This window comes from Pituophis catenifer, unplaced genomic scaffold (genome assembly GCF_029215685.1).
Source record: "Pituophis catenifer annectens isolate HBS135680 unplaced genomic scaffold, rPitCat1.0.hap2 SCAF_6, whole genome shotgun sequence".
NCBI lineage: Eukaryota > Metazoa > Chordata > Lepidosauria > Squamata > Colubridae > Pituophis > Pituophis catenifer.
This window is the reverse complement of record NW_027256886.1, coordinates 40416595-40434563: the sequence shown is the minus strand read 5'-3', so window position 1 is coordinate 40434563 and position 17969 is coordinate 40416595. Positions and strand designations below refer to the sequence as shown.

At 37.0% G+C, this 17969-nt stretch overlaps 1 protein-coding gene and 1 long non-coding RNA gene across 6 annotated transcripts in view; one reads left to right on the top strand and one right to left on the bottom strand.

Annotated features, from left to right (window-relative positions):
* Positions 1-12875, top strand: part of SAP130 (Sin3A associated protein 130) — a 24803-nt gene extending 11928 nt beyond the window's left edge. The window contains exons 13-21 of one of the 4 annotated variants that reach the window (XM_070946502.1): positions 348-650; positions 1422-1596; positions 2032-2136; positions 3640-3998; positions 5968-6213; positions 6512-6637; positions 9999-10102; positions 10751-10864; positions 11800-12875. In XM_070946502.1, the coding sequence (XP_070802603.1) occupies positions 348-650; positions 1422-1596; positions 2032-2136; positions 3640-3998; positions 5968-6213; positions 6512-6637; positions 9999-10102; positions 10751-10864; positions 11800-11958 (1691 nt within the window). In that variant the 3' untranslated portion in view covers positions 11959-12875. Of the gene's footprint in view, positions 1-347; positions 651-1421; positions 1597-2031; positions 2137-3639; positions 3999-5964; positions 6214-6511; positions 6638-7458; positions 7711-9998; positions 10103-10750; positions 10865-11799 lie in introns of those variants that run through there. The other 3 variants (XM_070946501.1, XM_070946500.1, XM_070946503.1) reach the window with 3 other exon arrangements.
* Positions 1-17969, bottom strand: part of LOC139318856 (uncharacterized) — a 27604-nt gene extending 9635 nt beyond the window's left edge. Inside the window, exons 1-3 of one of the 2 annotated variants that reach the window (XR_011600536.1) lie at positions 17335-17969; positions 16218-16310; positions 15759-15831 (exon numbers count right to left, since the gene is read on the bottom strand). This is a non-coding gene — a long non-coding RNA (uncharacterized lncRNA). The remainder of the gene's footprint in view (positions 1-15758; positions 15832-16217; positions 16311-17334) is intronic. The other variant, XR_011600537.1, reaches the window with a different exon arrangement.

Genomic DNA, 17969 nt, shown 5'->3' with positions numbered 1-17969 from the left:
TTTCATCTATACTAGACTTACTGTATCATCTACTATAATAATTTGGCTAACTGAACATGCTGTGGTGAATGGAGTTAGATATGAATTGAGTATGTTCTCTTGAGTTGATATGAAAGCAATAAGTTTAGTGGCACTAATCATGTTCATGCAAGTTATAACTTTAGCGATATGAAGCAGTATAGTTATGTGTGGATTTAAAGCTAAATCTAATGTATGTAAATCTTAAACTGTTGTTACAATCAAACTACTAATATATAATTACATTATCAGGTATGAAGTGCATTTGACAACATTGTACTTAATTACTCCCACACAAACCAGAAGATTTATTAAGCATGTCATTCCAGTTTCAGCCCAGGCTCCCAATTCTGCCATAGCAGCTCAGACTGGAGTAGGAGTAGCTTCGACAGTGCATCTTAATCCCATGCAGCTGATGACAGTAGATGCATCCCACGCCCGTCATATACAGGGCATACAGTCTACACCAATTGGAGCACAGGGGATACAGCCAGCACCCATCAGTGCCCAAGGAATACAGTCTACACCAATTGGAACCCAAGGGCTACATCCAGCTACACCAATTGGCCCTCAAGGTCTTCAAACAGCACCATTGGGGCCTCAGCAATCACAAACTGAAACCAAGACATCAGGTTTTTATTTATCATGATTTATTTGTGATATAGAGAGATATAGACATAAATATAGATATATTCCAATAATTACAATTTTCTTTATAGATTGTAATATAAAATTTAAATCCATAAAAGATGCAGGCATTAAATCTAAAACAGAATCATCAACAATATAAAACCAAATTTCAGTAAAATTTAATAGTATGCAAAGAATTTTGAAAGCATACCATTTAAGGTGGTCTTCATTTAGTAGTAAAAGACCATAATGTAGGCCCCAATTAAATATTTTATTTTTTCTAGTAACCATCTGCTATTTGGACAATGTCTTATTAGGGAAACATATTCTGAATATCTGCCTTTTTAGGAAGTTATTTTGATTATGCTGGAATTTTCAAGGAAACATACAAAGAAAGGACTGTAACCTAGGACATATTATTTAGAGTTAGACTGCTATTTTCTTGTTCTTACGTGCAACTTTATTGCAAATGTTCTGGTGTCATCAAACAGGATAAAGTTTCTGCTTTCTTTCAGTCTCCAAGATTAGAAATGCATATCACCTTTTTCTCTGAGGAAGGAGTTAAGTACAATCTGAGTTATTTGGAGACTTACTGAAGGAGAATGCTATATTGAACATTATTAGATTTAATTCTGAAAAAGTATAAAGAGTACCCTATAAATTAAAAATATCAATATTTGTGATCCAAACATGGGTTATTTTAAGGAAAGCAAGTTATAATTTCCAGATAATCACTTCAACTAATTTTTTATTTTTCTGACCACTTTCACTAGTGGTCTTGGCAGATGGAGCCACCATTATGGCCAATCCAATTAGCAATACATTCAACTCTGCTTCAGCTTCAACTACAGTGGTGCAAACTCACAGCCAGAGTGCCAATTCTAGCACATCAGCTCAGGGTTCATCCCCACGTCCAAGCATTCTCCGAAAGAAACCTACTACTGATGGGTGAGTAAAATTGCAATTGCAGTAATATTTATGCAAATATTTATATTTATGATGTGCTCATCACCATATCAGAAGTAAATTTATTTTGTAACATTTTATCAACCATATTTCATATGGTTGATAATACACTGCTAATAAAATATAAAAGAAGCTATGAATAACAAAATTTTGTATATCTGATTGTATTTTTATCATATGAAGATCAAAATTAGAAAAAGTCTTTTTGTTGAAGCTTTCAAAATTTCTGAACGTAGTTTTGAATGAAAGCTTTAGACTTGCAGAACAGAATAGCATGTTACATTTCTTATTTTACCCTCACTAGAGAGCTACTACAATATTTTAAAGTTAATTACAATGTTGATCTATACTCTTTACACAGATATTCGTGCTTAAAAACAAAGGAAATTTCATAGTAGTTGGCATGTTATTTTGCAGGCTGGCAGTGAGGAAAAGCCTAATTCCTCCTCAACCAACTGAGGTAGCTGGCCCTCGTGTAGAAAGTTCTGTGAGAAGTGCAAGTGGATCACCAAGACCAGCTGGGTAAGATTCCCCCCTCCCCCCCCCCAAAAAATCTGCCATTTTAGCTTTGCAAACAAAAATATATTGCATGGTAAATATTTAAAACAAGTAATTTAAGCAAACATATGTATAAATGTTCACTGAGCAAAGTTTTTTTAGCTTGTGTAGTTCAAGATAATGGGATACGAATTTCTGCAATTTGAATTCTGCCTCAAATTAGCTCAATCCATATCCATCCTAGTTCCTATAGGGGCTAAGCAGGGCATGAGTTGCTGAATCCATAATATTAATACTTCTTTAAGGAAGAGGGTAATCCCATCTGCTTTAAAGGAGTGGTAGGGCATCTCTCTTTAAGAAGGTAATCTGGGATGCTGTTTCCACATATGGTTTTTTAGGGAAATATTGAGGAAATGATCCAAGCCCCATCATGGGAATGAAATTACTTCATCAGAACATAGATGTGGGGAATATATTCTGTTTTGGTCCTGTTGGACCTGTAGGTAATGTTCATTTACAGCTTTCTACTGTATGTGCTGCAAAAGCTGGGAGTTAGGGACAGTATTTTAGAATAGTTCTACACGAGTAGATTGCTTCAGTGGTGATCATGGAGGCAGAGCTGAAATCCACAGAAGCTCCAGCAGAGAATCCCAAAGCCTCAGGGCTTTTTCCCATTCTGTTTAATACTTAATGAAATCAATGGGAGAAGTCATCCATTAGTTCAGGTGAGGTATCACAAGTATGTTGATCAAAGTCATTGATTGCCATCATGAACGATACCAGAAATTTTGAAAAGGTATCTGGAGGTTTGAGGACAGAGGTGGGCTGCTGCCAGTTCGGGCAAACTGGTAGTTTCAATTACCAGCTGGGCCTGCCCACCCGTCCCGGTGCTATCTCGTCCTATATATCTCACTCTCTGGCTCGCTTGCCCTGCCCATGCAGCCCAGCTGATTTCCGCACCTTGCCCGCTCTACTCACCGCAGGTGGTGTGCTAGAAGCTGTGTGCATGAAATCGCCGTGTTTGAAGCCACGCACAAGTGCGGAAGGCACATGCACAAGCGAAGCATGCATGCTCACATTTTCAGTTTTACACTAGGTGAACCAGTTGTTAAATTATGGGAAGCCGACCCCTGTTTGAGGATCTGGATGGGATGAAACTGGTTTGGAATAAACCCCACCAAAACAAAGCTGCTGGTCATCAGCAAACAATTTAGAAATATGGCCTCCAAAGTTATTCTGGACAGAGTTGCACTCCCCCATGGAGGTGGAACACGATTGGGAGTCATTCTGGATTCATAGCTCCTGGTTCAGCAGAAAGTAGAAGCTGGAACTAGGAGGCTCTTAATGAGAGAAAAGCACAGAACCTGTGTTGGGGAACGCTTCAAAATTTGCAGTGGGTTCATGGTCATTAATTTCTGGATATATATGACTCTGTTTGTGTATATGACTCACTATACCATTGTACGTTTATTGTTATAGCATCTTGAAGAAAGAGTCTTAACTTTTTAATTTGTGTGTTCTGTCTAGTGTTAAACCTAAGCCAGAAATTCATGTGTCAATGGCCACTCCTGTAACAGTGTCTGTGGAGGCAGTATCCATACAGAGTAATGAGCAACCTCCTGTCTCAGTTCCTACTTCTCAGCAGCCACAGTCTGCCATTCCAACAATCATCACGGCAGCTAGTCCACCTTCGCAGCCCACAGCTGCTCTATCAAGCATTCCAGGAACACTTCCAGCTCCTCCACCTACTTCAGCCACAGTTGTAACTGTTCCTCCACCTCCATCAACCATAAGTGGTATCCTCTCTACAGTATTGGGTCCTGTTGTACCAGAGATAAAAATAAAAGAGGAAGTGGAACCTTTGGATATAATGCGACCAGTTTCAGGTACGGTTTTGTTTTGTTTTGTTTGATTTATAGAATCATAGGGCTGGAAGTGACCTTGGAGGTCTTCTAGTCCTGCTCACAATCTTGCATCAGCCCAGTAAAAGGGTTCTTCAGTCTACTTTGAAAACCTTTAGACTTGTTTAAATAGTTATAAAAGAGAGATTAGAATTGCTTAGGAAAGCCAACTTAAGCAAATTGATTTAATATGTGCCAACCAGTCACCTTTAGATGAGATAGGCTGCACATAAATCAATCAAATAAATAAATAATGGTGAAAAGACTTTCCATTTTAATTGCTTCTATATTTTCTATATGACTTCATAAAGAAGTTTATAAATTGCTGCATAAACAAAAATTAGCATATCACTGAAAACTTGGGGGGGGGATTCCTATATAGGTACTGTAATTGCCTGTAATTGGAGTATGTTTTTTTTTTTTTTAATTTGATTTATATGCCGCCCTTCTCCGGAGACTCAGGGTGGCTTACAATGCATTAAGCAATGGCCTTCATACTTTTGTATATTTATACAAAGTCAGCTTATTGCCCCCACAAACTGGGTCCTCATTTAACCTACCTTAGAAAGGATGGAAGGCTGAGTCAACCTTGAGCCTGGTGAGATTCGAACTTACAGTAATTGCAGACAGCTGGTGTTAATCACAATGCTTTTAGTCTGCTGAGCCACCAGGCCCATTAAATGTTAAAAACATTGTTAACGTTTGTGCAACTATAAGACATGAATAATAGTGAACTCCCCAAACATAGATTAGGGCTGCTATTAAAGTCTACCTCATGATGGTACAAGTAGCAAAGCACCAGTACACCTCTGTCCTTATTTCAGCTGCAGACTACTATTCTACCCCTGCTTCAGATGACCCAGACCCTCCTGGATAAGGGGAGTACCACATAGAAGAATTTGCAGAGTTTCTGTCAGATAAAGATGTTTGGATTCATTCCCAGTTGGATACTTGGGTTGTCACAAACCCAGAGGAGATGTTTGGGGTGGAATCTTGCCCAGTTATCTGGAAACCATTTGAACCTATTTGGTTCCCAAAAGTGGACCAGCTCTTAGCACTGTGAACTTGGTGATAGAGGCGGTTGTTGAGCAACAATTTCAGAGAACTTTGGAGGAAGTGGATTATCTAGATCAGGGCTGTCAAACTCGCGGCACGCAGGTCGGATGCGTCATGCACTGGCCACACCCACGCCCGACTGAGCGAAGGGAAAAATCGCAATACATCACATGACAATGCCATGACGACGTGAGTTTGACACCTCTGATCTAGATTGTTCCAAAGGTGCTTTTTTCCAAAAGGCAACTGGACTTTCTTGGTTTTTTCTTTGAAAACATTTCACTTCTCATCCAAGAAGCTTCTTCAGTTGTCAGAAATAGATGGGGAACAACAGGCTTCAACTAAGCCCTATTTCCCTTTTGGAGGAAGATGGATGGCTATATAAATTTGATTAAATAAGTAAATCATTGTTTTGTATTCAAGGTAAAAGGGAAACTTGAGTCATTATGAGGCCTCTCAGTAGTAGTTTGTAGAGCCCCTGAGGTTCTTTTGCTTGTTTTTTTTTTACAGAAAAGAATTTTGCCTTAAGTTACCCCATCTTTAAATGTCAAATATTATCAATATTTTATTATATTTATGAGGCTTGAAATTTTCATAGTTATTGTATGATTCTCAAATGTAATCAAAAAGGCTAATTGTTTGGTTTCTTAGTACAAGGCCAAACTATTGAAAAGAATCCCCAATAGGGAGACGGACTATTGCGAGTCCTTTAAAACATTTTGGAGAATAATTTTGCAGAATATTCTAAAGTGACTGTGTCATATAAATGCATGTCACAAATAGAACAAGTGATGCAGCACACTGCATTTTCTGGAAGAAAAAGCCAGAAAATCTGGAGTATTTCCTAAACCCTAACTCTGAAATGTCTTAAGCATGTTTCTCTTTTCCTTTCCAGCAGTCCCTCCACTGAGCACAAATAGTGTATCTTCATCTGTTACACTGCTGGCCAACAATCTTACAGTGCCCCAAAGTGACTTGCCGCCAGGTGCTTCCCCAAGGAAAAAACCACGTAAGCAGCAACACATCATCTCTACAGAGGAAGGGGATATGATGGAGACCAATAGCACGGATGATGAGAAATCCACTACCAAAAGCTTGCTGATAAAGGCAGAAAAGCGCAAATCACCTCCAAAAGAATATATAGGTGACTATTTGAATTCAGAAACAAAACTTTTATTTTCTAGTTAGTCATCTCTCAAAACCATATCTATTCAGCCACCCAAATATCACATTTCAGGAGAAGGGAAAAAGGAAGAACTTGTTTATTTCCAAAAAACATTACAATTTAAATATTTTTCCCAGATTAATGCTGGAACTAGCATTAAATAAAGCAGAACTGACCTCTGCTTTAAAAGTCACTCATAGGATTACATTCATTTTTTGTAGTTCATAATACAAACTTCTCCGTGAAGCCTAAATAGTTATTCTTAAAATTTTCTTAGATGAAGAAGGAGTGAGGTATGTGCCTGTACGTCCAAGACCACCCATAACTCTGCTTCGTCACTATCGCAATCCATGGAAAGCAGCCTATCATCATTTCCAGCGATACAGTGATGTCAGAGTAAAAGGTATGCCTTCCACTACACATTTTGTATAGGTGTATTGAAATGATGTATTAGCCACCAACAATGCATGCAAAATCCTATTTAAAAGTATGTAACATTTCAACTGTATATATAAGGTAATCTACATCATTTTTCCAGTTGCTATTAGGTACAGTAATTTCCAATAATCTTGCTCTTTTTTTGTGCCCCAGCAAATTCTACATGGAACAAGTAACCTCACAAATACCCGGGTGCCAAACCATGGCATTTTATAGGTTGTTACAAGGTTGAATTTGTACCAGCCAAAGTTTCTAGCAAGCCCATGCATAACAAAAATTAAAGAAATGCAATCTGGAAATAATGAGGGCACAAGTGACTATTGTCTATCAAAAGCTCTAATCATCTGTATATTCCAGAGATTGATAAGTCTCCCAACAGAATTGCTCTCCAGATTGTTGGGAATTTCTCATGTTTTCAATTTGATCAGAACATATGAACAGATCCTGTTTCTCTACTGTGAAATATTAAGTAGATATAACAAATGATATCCGCCTTCTTGTGCAGGCATGCATGATTTGTAGAAGGGGAAGGATCATACTGATACATTAAAAATACCCAGTGCACTGATCAGAAGTTTCCCAACTAACAGAAAGGTGGCAGCACTGGAGCTGGAGGCATTGGAGATGCTTAACAGCTGCCTTTAGGAGCAGTGAGGATGCAAATTTATTGACCTTTAAAAAAAAAAAAAAAATGCCAGTGAGTCAACGGGTGTTTAGCAGGCTTCATGCAGCACGATATTGTGTAGGCCTGTAGTAATATTGAGTAACCTCCAATTCTATCTCTAGGGACAGCAGATAGAAATTGTCCAGCATCATCATCCTAGGAGTAGAAACCATCAACCACATATTGATTCAAGTGGCTCAGAGGGAATGACCATGTGCAGGACAGTATAAAAACAACATTTCTACCTGGTCCTGCTGGCTCAACCATACAGCCATCTGTAAAACAGAATTTCTAGTAACTATCACGGCTCCAAATGAAAAAGTGCTACTCTGCCCTGAGGCTGATATGGTACCAGAGATCCCAGTAGGCATATTTTGGCATCAACATCACTCAGTACCTTCAGTAAAATTGTCCAATTTACATAGGCATCCATCTCACAAAATATATGATTCTGGATGGCATACAAAAAAGACAAAACAATATTTAAAACTTATTATTATTATTATTAAAAAGCATTAACTATAAAAATAAAGCTAAAAATAAGAAGTAACAGAGCCTGTTAATAATAATGGAGCCATCACACTACTTCACCAGTCTCCTGGTGTCCCCAGGCCTACCGGCATCATGAAGTCCTAAGGGATCTTCAAAAGTGATGGAGCCAGTCTTACCTTGGGGGAGGGAGGGGGAAAGTATTCCCCAACATGGGCGCCATAGCAGAAAAGACCCACTGCCTGAGGCCAGCCAAATGCAGTTCTCTAGATGATGAAACCCAAACATGCTCTGTTTGAGCTAGTGGGATGAGCAGATGAAATTTGGGAGAGGTGGTCCCTAAAATGACCCAGTCCATGCCATGTAGGGCTTTAAAAGTCAATTCCAGCACTTGAATTAGTCCTGGAAGCAAACTGGTAATCAACACAGCTTGCAAAGCAGGAGTGTAACGTGTTCGGCCAGAAACACATGTAACTGCTCACGCCATTGCATTTTCCACAGCTGAATTTTCCAGATACTCTTCAAGGGTAGCCACAGTTGGAGCCCATTACAGTAGTCCAACCAGGAAGTAAGCAGGGCATGAGTGGGGCCTCACAATCTAGGGCTGGCATTAATTGGTACAGAAGACAGGTTGTGCAGAGAACTTCCTAATCACGATTGCCATCTACTCATCAAGTAGGAGTCGTGGGTCTAGGAAGATCCCCAAATTGCGCACATAGTCTGTTTGGGGCAGTGTAACCCAATCCACCACCAAAGATGGTATAGTCCTGTAAGTAGAAGGCCCTAAAACTCAAAGCCACTCATTCTTGGCAGGTTTCAGTTGAAGCCTGCTGATCCCTATCCAGACCTTTAAAATCTCCAGGCACCAGGATGACACCCATAGCATTGCTTAATTCGCCAGGGGCAGAGATATTTTCAGTATTCTGATATTTCACCCCTTGGTGACAGATAAGCTCACCCAACAGTCTGCTGTTGAATAAGACGGTACCAATCCCTGTAGCACCCTACATAGTAGGGGCCAAAGGAGGGACCTCTTCTCCCCAATCACCATTAACGGGAATCAATCCTGGAGAAAGGGAATCTGCTAAGAGGCCACATAAAACAAGGATGGATACACAACCACCCACCCACACCAAACCTACTACCTTCCATTAACCCACTCATAGATCTACCACTTGCTTTATACCAGTCTTTGCCTTGTCTCATCTCCCATTTCTCTTGCTCTCACCCAGACAAAGCGTTTCAGAGTTCTGTTGCTATCCTTTTTCCTTGGGGGAGTGAGAGAATTTATCTCATGCTCTACTCACAATGTAACTCATTTCTCCAGCCTAATCATCTTAATTATTCTCTGTCTTTCATCTAATTCAGTCCACTACCTGTCAGTTGCTACATGTCTTCCTTTCTTTAGCTGTTACTGTTCTGTGGTAGTGCTCTCTCTCCTAATTTGTTGTAACCAATTTTTTTCCACTCCTTTTTGGGTCTTACTTAATACTCTGAATAGCAGAATTTTAATTGCAGTCTATCTAGGCATCCAGTTATTTATTGATCACCAAACAGCAGCATTCACAGCAACTCCAAGCCATAGTGGCTCTGAATGAAGAAGCCCACATTTCACATCTCCAGATACTCCTCCCAATGTACATGATCTCCCAGTGTAAATTGGAAGTGCTGACCCTTTGAGAGCTGTATGCAATGAAATTTCATTTTAATGTATGCCAATTAGTGTATATTGAAAGTAACAATAGTTATTCTAAGTGTCACATGATTCTGCCAACCTTGCCCACTGCCATAAGCCAGTGTTATGTTCTGTCCAACGTGACCATCTTGCTCTTTATTTTTGTTTATTCATCTTTCAGCTCCATATCCAATACCTTTCTTACCATTCTTTATCCTCAGAAATCAACATTACCACCTAGATTGAAATAACTCTCCCACTCATTTCATCTGAATAGAGGTTTTGCTTTTGTTTAAAACATCTTCACATACTGAAATCAGAATTTGATTTTTAAGACTGTTCCATTCCAATAACTGAAGTTGACCATTATATAATCAATGTATAAATTATACATACTTCTACTAAACAATGTGTGTCTCTTTTTATTCTGTAAAAATAAAAATCTACTTTCTTTTTTGCATGGTTATTTGCTTCCTTCTCATCTCTCATTCCTTCTAGAAGAGAAGAAAGCTATGCTACAAGAGATAGCTAATCAGAAAGGTGTATCTTGCCGTGCACAGGGATGGAAAGTCCATCTCTGTGCAGCACAGTTATTACAGCTGGTAAGTGGGAAAGTCATATTGATTCTGTATAAAATAATTCCAGAGCTGTTTAGTAAGTCATTTGAAAAGTTACATATAGAAACTATCACAAATTGCCATGACTGTTTCTTCAAAAATGAGGCAGGTAAATTTGTATCACATAAACATAAAACTTTAGTAAGGGAGGTTTTGAGTCGGGCATAAATACTGATACATTTTGTTCAAATGCTTAAAACTTACCTCTGGTGCACTGGTTTAAAGAAGTCTTTATATTTCAGAAGTGTAGAAAGGAAAACCAAGATATGATTGTTATACATAGACATAGTTGTTTTTTTAAATGAATCAAGATTTTAATCTACATACTAAGTGGTAGTTATATGAGAATTAAGAACTAAAAGCAATGGAGAAGGCTTGGGTCTCTATGGAAGAGTGGTATAGTGTTTCTACACTGTAGGCAGTTAGAATTCATGTTTTTCCATTCAGTGAATTAGGGTGTTCCTCCTCCTTTGAAACATATTGATGTCATTATCAATATCAAGACTTTGCTGCTGTTCTGCAAGCAATGAAATTATACTGAATCTGTTGAAATCAGATAAACACTGAATTGGAATTTCTAATTTTGTACTCTGTTGTGAAGCTTTGATGTTATCAAATTTTAATATTTTGTAGACTAATCTGGAACATGATGTGTATGAACGGCTCACCTCCTTACAAGAAGGCATTATCCCCAAGAAAAAGGCAGCAACTGATGATGATTTGCATCAAATAAATGAATTGATACAGGTGTGTTGTATTTATTTTGCTAATTTTCTTTGGCCTCAGCTGTAGCTGCAGAATAATTTTTTTTTTTTTGACTAAACAATTGTTGTTTCTGTTAAAGGCAATCAATACAATATGTAAATTGAAGATTTACATATCATTTGGTTCCTTTTTTTCTTAGCAAACTGATTTAATTTATATTTCCTGGACTGTAAATCAAAACTGAACATCTTTTGGATAAATAGATATTTAATATCTGAAAAATAAAGCTGCATGTACTCAACCAAATGTTATCATAAAGAAATAATTTGATATTATTAAGTTTGTTTTTTAGGCCCTGATATTAGAACCTGTTATCAACCCATTCTAAATTACTTATTTTATCAGACATTCAAAGCATGGCATTACATAATAGTCCATAAATTCGTGCATGCTAAACTATTAGAGCTTTTGTGCTATACATTTACATTCAGGCCACCCTTTTCCCTTTCTGGTGTCCATTTCTTGTTAAACACAGTTGAATCTTTCACCTACACTTTAAAATAAGAAAGGGAATCTTTTTCAACTGAAGTTCCCTAGGCTCTGCATAAATACATCTGAAACTTCATTTTAGTGAAAAGCAGAGTGGGGAAGGGGATGTGGGGTTGGGGGACAGAATTACGGTGTTGGCATGTGGCTTCCTATACAATACCTGTCATTATTTACCTTGTTATCATTTATAATTTTGCTGTGTGCAATAATTTTCATATTTTCTATAGGAACCAGTTGTATTAGAAAACTGTCAGCAAGAACTGGGGAGGCGTGTTACATGAGAACAATGTTCCTTCTCATATGCTATAATAATACTTCAGTTCTTCATTTTCGGTACTTTTTGGTGTTTCAAGATGATTAAAGATAAAATGCAGTACTTTGAAGTATTAACATTTTAAATTCAATGTGTTATATTTGTTATATTTCAGGGAAATATGCAGAGATGTAAACTTGTAATGGATCAAATAAATGAGGCTCGAGAATCCATGCTGAAGGTCTTGGATCACAAAGAGCGCGTTCTGAAGCTCCTTAACAAAAATGGAACTGTCAAGAAGGTATCCAAATTGAAGAGAAAAGAAAAAGTTTAGAAACAAAACTAAAAGGACTGAAAACAACATGTACAGAACAGTGTTAAGGTTCTTTTATTGGAGGTTTCTTGTAAGAAGCAACATTTAAGTAAAAAAAGATGATGAATTAAAACATGGAACCCAGTGACCTTAAGAGACTATTAATAATCTGTCAATGGAACAAAGATTTTTCTCAGGCTCATCCCTGTTTAAACTCTTCAGTCTCATTTTGTTTAGCTCTCTTGATATGTCCCAGTGCCTACTAATTGGAACCATTGACGCAGGTGTGATAGTCCCCTTCCTTTCATCTTACAGTTTTAGACATTACTTCACTGATTTGTACAATGGATTCCTGCAACAGACCTCAAGAGCCATCTGTCTTGAAGCAAACTGTCATAAATTGGAAAAAGTTGGGGAGATGACACTACTTCCACTAAGCCCTGCCCATTCAGGCTCCTTATGAACTTGCAGTGGCTGAAGCAGCCTTCATAAACCAGTGTCCTTGCACTGGCAATTCTGCTATGTTTAGAATCATAAGTGGTTCTGCAGTCTCTAGCTGTCTATTTTTAAAATACATTTCAAAGTTATTTGTAGTGTTGTGAATTTTGTGCTGTGCCCATGTTGGTGCTCCAGGATATTGTTTTCAACTACAGCACAGTTCTTTCTGTAGCTGGTGTGATGCTGTTCATTATATTGCATAAAATTGTGCTATATAACATCTGAAAACGTAAATAAAGGATTTGGAGGATTTTGTATAAGAATAATGGTTATAACTGTGTGGAAAAATGGAAATGGCAAAGAGAAGAGTCTGTATTAAAATATATATTTCCCTTCCAAGCTGTTAAGACAGTGATAATACTCTTAATCCATCACGATTACAGGTAATTTGATGATTTTTAGAAGCCAATGGTTCTTTTAATCCAATCTTAAAGTTATTATGCTAAAATAAGATAAAACAAACAAAAACATCCAGACTGTATAAATTTGTCATTTTGACAGAAAGAATAAGAATCCAAACTGTAATTGGTGAAATTCTGCTCCTATTGATTTCATTTAGGACTTCACAGAATAAGAAGATTATGCCACTATTAAACAGCTCATATTAATATGTATGTGTAGTTTTATCAGAGTTTCCCATTATGCTCATGATCCAGTCTCATGCAGGTAATCCAAGATTATCATTCTCTACATCTGTATTTCACTTTTAATTCTTCTTAAGCTTCAGGTTGCTCCAATTTTTAGTAGTTGGGAAGAGAGACCAATCCACAAAGCCCCCAAGCACACACAACTCTTACTATTTCTAATTTATTTATCAATAACACTGAATATCAGGTAAGAAAAGTAATATCAAAATGGACATATGAAAAATGTTTATTTGGATAATAAAACCATGTCAACTTCTATTGAAAAGATTAGCAAGCCCCACAGATCAGTGATGCCACAATATCTTTATGGCTCTGGAAACTTCTGCAATTTTAGGTCCAAACATTGACAGCACTCTGTTGATTCCTATCATAAAAATTTTGTTGCACTTTGACATTTAAAACCTTCCCCCTCTATAAAGCTCATAAAACAGAAAATTCTCTAAGACAACCCTATCTGCTATGGAACATGCTGTTGTTCAATAAGTTAAATGTTAATATTAAATATGACTCCCTATTACCAATAATATGCCTGCCCTCATTTTATTGTTGCAGATCCAACACTAAAAAGCCAACGAAGACTTTTGAAATGGAACAATTTAAGTGCTACATTATTCTGTTACACAATTCTAGTGTTCTACTTACAAAACAATTGCACTATTGCCAGTTCAGCTAGGAAAGCAACTTAAAGAATAGATTTACAAGGACCCCAAGTATGTGGTAGATTTATTGTAGCAAAATTAACAAAGATGCCATGCCACAAAAATTGCAATGACTTCTCTATAACAAATGCAAACTCTAATGGGATAAAAGTTCAAATTCTTGCGCCTCTTATTTCCGGCCTGCATGTGTAAAGTTTAAGTACCACTCTTTTGCACAAGATGGGTATTTTCTTTGTAACAGACTGCTCTGGTATAAGGCTTTTTGCTTGTACTTGTGTGAGAGTTTGTGTAGCAGTTGTGACAGTTAAAAGTTGAGGTACAGCTTATGTATGCATTTATTTCTGTGCAAATATTTAAAGAGCTATTTTAAAATACAGGCTATTTGAATTAATGTAGAAAAGACCATGCAAACATATAATAAAATCCTGAAGCCACATTTTCAGATCAACCCATTAGCTCTAAAAGGACAATTATAGAACAAGAACCTTAAATTGAGGATTTCCTCTAATGTACAAGCTTCCTCAATTAACAATGAACAGTAATAAATACCCTTTTTATATGCTCTCAGCTCAACATACAATAAACCTGATGGATTCTATAGCATGCTGCCCATCTCTACAGCTCAAGAATTCTTATATTCTAGGGCAGCATCAAGGGTTCCTTGACATCTTTTTTATATGAAATCAAAAATTACATTTGATTTCACAATTTTTATGTAAAAGAAAAAGGAAAAACTAAGAATTTTGTGTTCCCATAACTCCCTAATTCTAATAATAATATCAAAAATTACTTAAATTCAAATAATTCTGCAAAGGTACTAAGATTCTGGTCTGCAAACAAATACCACTGGGTTCAGAATAATTTTTTTCTATGTGACAGTGCAATTCTATGTACTTAGAAGCAATATTCTATAAGATTCAGTAGAATTTTATACATAAAATCAGACTTTTTAAGGCTTGTTCTATATTTGTTCGCAAGTGACTCAATGAATTCAACTGGTTTATTTCTAAAAAAGATGTAAGGGACTGTGTTGTTAGTAACTTATAGTCCTTTGTATTTGGATAGCCTTATAAATCTAATAAAAATAGTAATAATTGTATTATTAAAGAGGATCAGATCTAATAAGTACTGGGATGATCACAATCGCAAATCACACCCATACTGATGTGACAGAAAAGACATAGCCATGTATTCACTAGCAGTCAATCTGGGAATTCTTTGCTCTATTTTTCTAACATAATACAATGGTACTCATCATCCCCACAGGTACTATTAGCAAATCTGAGGTGAAGTCACAGTTTGGAAGGACTTGCCAACAGAAGCATCTATGAGAATTTTATCCCAGAGCAAGATCAACTTTTTGTAGAGTTTTGGGCCTGAGCGCAAGCCTAATGCACAGACATATCCCCTTCTTGTAAAATTGCACTACTCTTGCCAAAGGGCAAGCCAGTTGCAGATGATTCAATTCTGCTGGGGGAAAAGGAAGGATTTCTATGCCATTCATGAAAAAAACAACTTTTAGCCATGTTGTCCCGACTTTCTAGGTGGTAGATAATATATGCCTATTTCAAAAATGGAAGGGGAGCTTTGAAACCCCACTGAGACAACAGATTCTGCCCACTAGTCAGGCATGTAGATGAACCTGCTGGAACATTTCCCAATCTAACCTAAACTAGGTGCCCAGCTCTCCTTCTCCTGGCCAGTATTCCCTATTTTTTTTGGGGGGGGGGGGGTATCAGGTCCACTACAAGCTTTAATCCTGCAGGTCAACTTGCAGGTTTAGCCACATTCCAGCCTTGAGCTTTAGGGCCAAGATTAAGGATACAGCAAATTATTTGGAGAGAAGCCTACTAAACTCTGTGCATATTGAAAGGAAATGAATTTATTTCCTTCCCATTGTCATATGTTTAGTCAGGTAGACAGGCTGCAAAGGAGGATGAAATGCTGCTGAGACAGAAAGCAGTCCCTAAAGGAGCAATTTACATGGAAGAGGAAGGGAGATGACTGACTGACTGACCTGTGGATTGTCCCCAGAAACCTCAGTTTGTCCCAAAATCCATACTCCCAGGAGCAGAGTTGCAAGCTGTCTTCTACAGAAATACATAGGAGGTATAAAATGCATGAAAAACAATATATGATGGCTTTTTGCAGCCTATGAATGCTTTACTCTGTTTCCCAAAATTGCCTTTTGAATCAGGATACCTAATTTTATCTTATGTTCTGGTATGTTGTGGTTTCACTCAAAGCCTCCAGCTTTGTGTCATTTTCTCAAATAGGAGTACTGGATATAGGAATTGTGACCTTTACCTACAGTAATCAAGCTTTATCATTTTAGGTGGTCCTAGCAATGCAAATTATGAAAACTCCTTAAAATGCTGTGTCACAAACATCTGCAGTAGATTTTGCCTGCTCTACAATTCAATCTGCTAGTACAATTACATTTGTCATTTAAATCTGCAGCCTTAAGCATACTTACTAAAGGAAGTTTCTATGAGTCCAGCTGAATGTACATCTCAGTAAAAATATGTAGTATTGTCAGCATCTTCGTGAAAATAGCTGATTTAATTATCTGCAAAAAAAAGACACTTACTTAGTCTTATGTAATCAAATTTATCTTGAATCTTTAAATTTTGATTTTAAAATTTAAAGCGCAGGCATGCTAACCAAGATGTGCTGTCCTAGAAATGTTTTTTCCAATTGTATATGTCTGTGAAAGTTGGACTATTTGAAAATCTGAATCAAGAAAAATTGATGTCTTTCAGCTGTAACGCTAGAGAAAATTAATGAGATCACAGAACAAATAATACTGAAATAAAATCAGATTGCTAACTAGAAGAATAATGAAGTTAAAACTTAATTATTCTGCAGAGATGATGCAGAAATAAATGTTATTGGAAAAGAACCTGGTTTTCAGAAAAATTGAAATGTATACGTATTTGTTTTATATTGCTATTTTAAAGCTTATATTAACTAGGCTCTAAATTTTAATTTTTCTCCTTGGTTCAGTATGTGTAGCCTGAACACGCCCTTAGTATTTTATCTTTTAATCAAAATTATTTGTTTGTATATACCTTTCCTAATTATTCTGGTATTATCAATTATGTTGATAATTGATTAAATATTTGAATTCTAATTCTCTTGTGCTGGTTAACAAATGCAATAAGTTTCAGAAAAATTGAAGACAATTGAAACAGAAGTTGACAGGAAGAAAAAGTGGTTAAATAATGTTACCAATCACCCAAGCACAAGCTCATGCTTGGGTGATTGGTGACATTATTTAACCACTTTTTTTTGTAAGTACACACAAGTCCATGCAAAACAATATTCATCAGATCACAAAAAGTCACAAGAACAAGTCTTAAATAGAAGAGTTTCATGTACACAAATGCATGACATTAATAATAATCTATGTACTTAGATGCAGCATTATGTAAATCTTATAGTTTATTGGCTGATCTCTGTTTTGAAATATTGCCAACAAGAAGCTGAGATTAGCTTTGTGGAAAGCGAGGTATTTCAAAGCTACAAGAAAGTTCTCTTCCATTTGGTTCACCTTACTTTCTACAATCAGGTAAACTGTAGCTATACATTACCTGCAATGTATATGTTGTAAAATTTCAGAAGAAGTCTAAAAGGCATATTGCTGCACGATTGGCAAAAAAAATCCCACTGAGGTGTGCATAATGCTATTAACCGCAGTCAATCTTCATTCCCATGAAAAATTGGCTATATGCAAAGAAAGACATATAGCCTAGCCGGAGCTTCTAAATCGGTAGTTTAGTTTCCTTTTTTTTTTTTTAAAGAGTGCACTTGAAGTGGTGAGACTTTGGGCTGAAAAGTAATGCATTTCTAGTTTTGTGTGATAGAATTTTAAAAAGGGGGAAAAAAAACCTTTGATCGATAGAACAGAGCGTTTTTGAATTGCCATACTAGAATTAAAAAAAAAAAAATCCCCATCGTTAGCTAGACGAGCGCAAAAGAGGCCAGGGCTTCTAAACATTGAACGGTTATCCCGAAGTAGTTTTCACCACCTGTTTTCTTCGCCTACATGCTGTTGTTAAAGACGTAGCAAACTTGTCCTGATCATCCTGAGGCTGCCAGCTCTTAACCGGTGGACCGACAAAATAGGCTTTTGAGGAAATTCCAAAGAACAAGCCTAACATGCGCAATCAACTCTCGTTATCCGTTAAAAGGACGGGCCTCTCCATTTCCCTTCGTTCTCTATAGT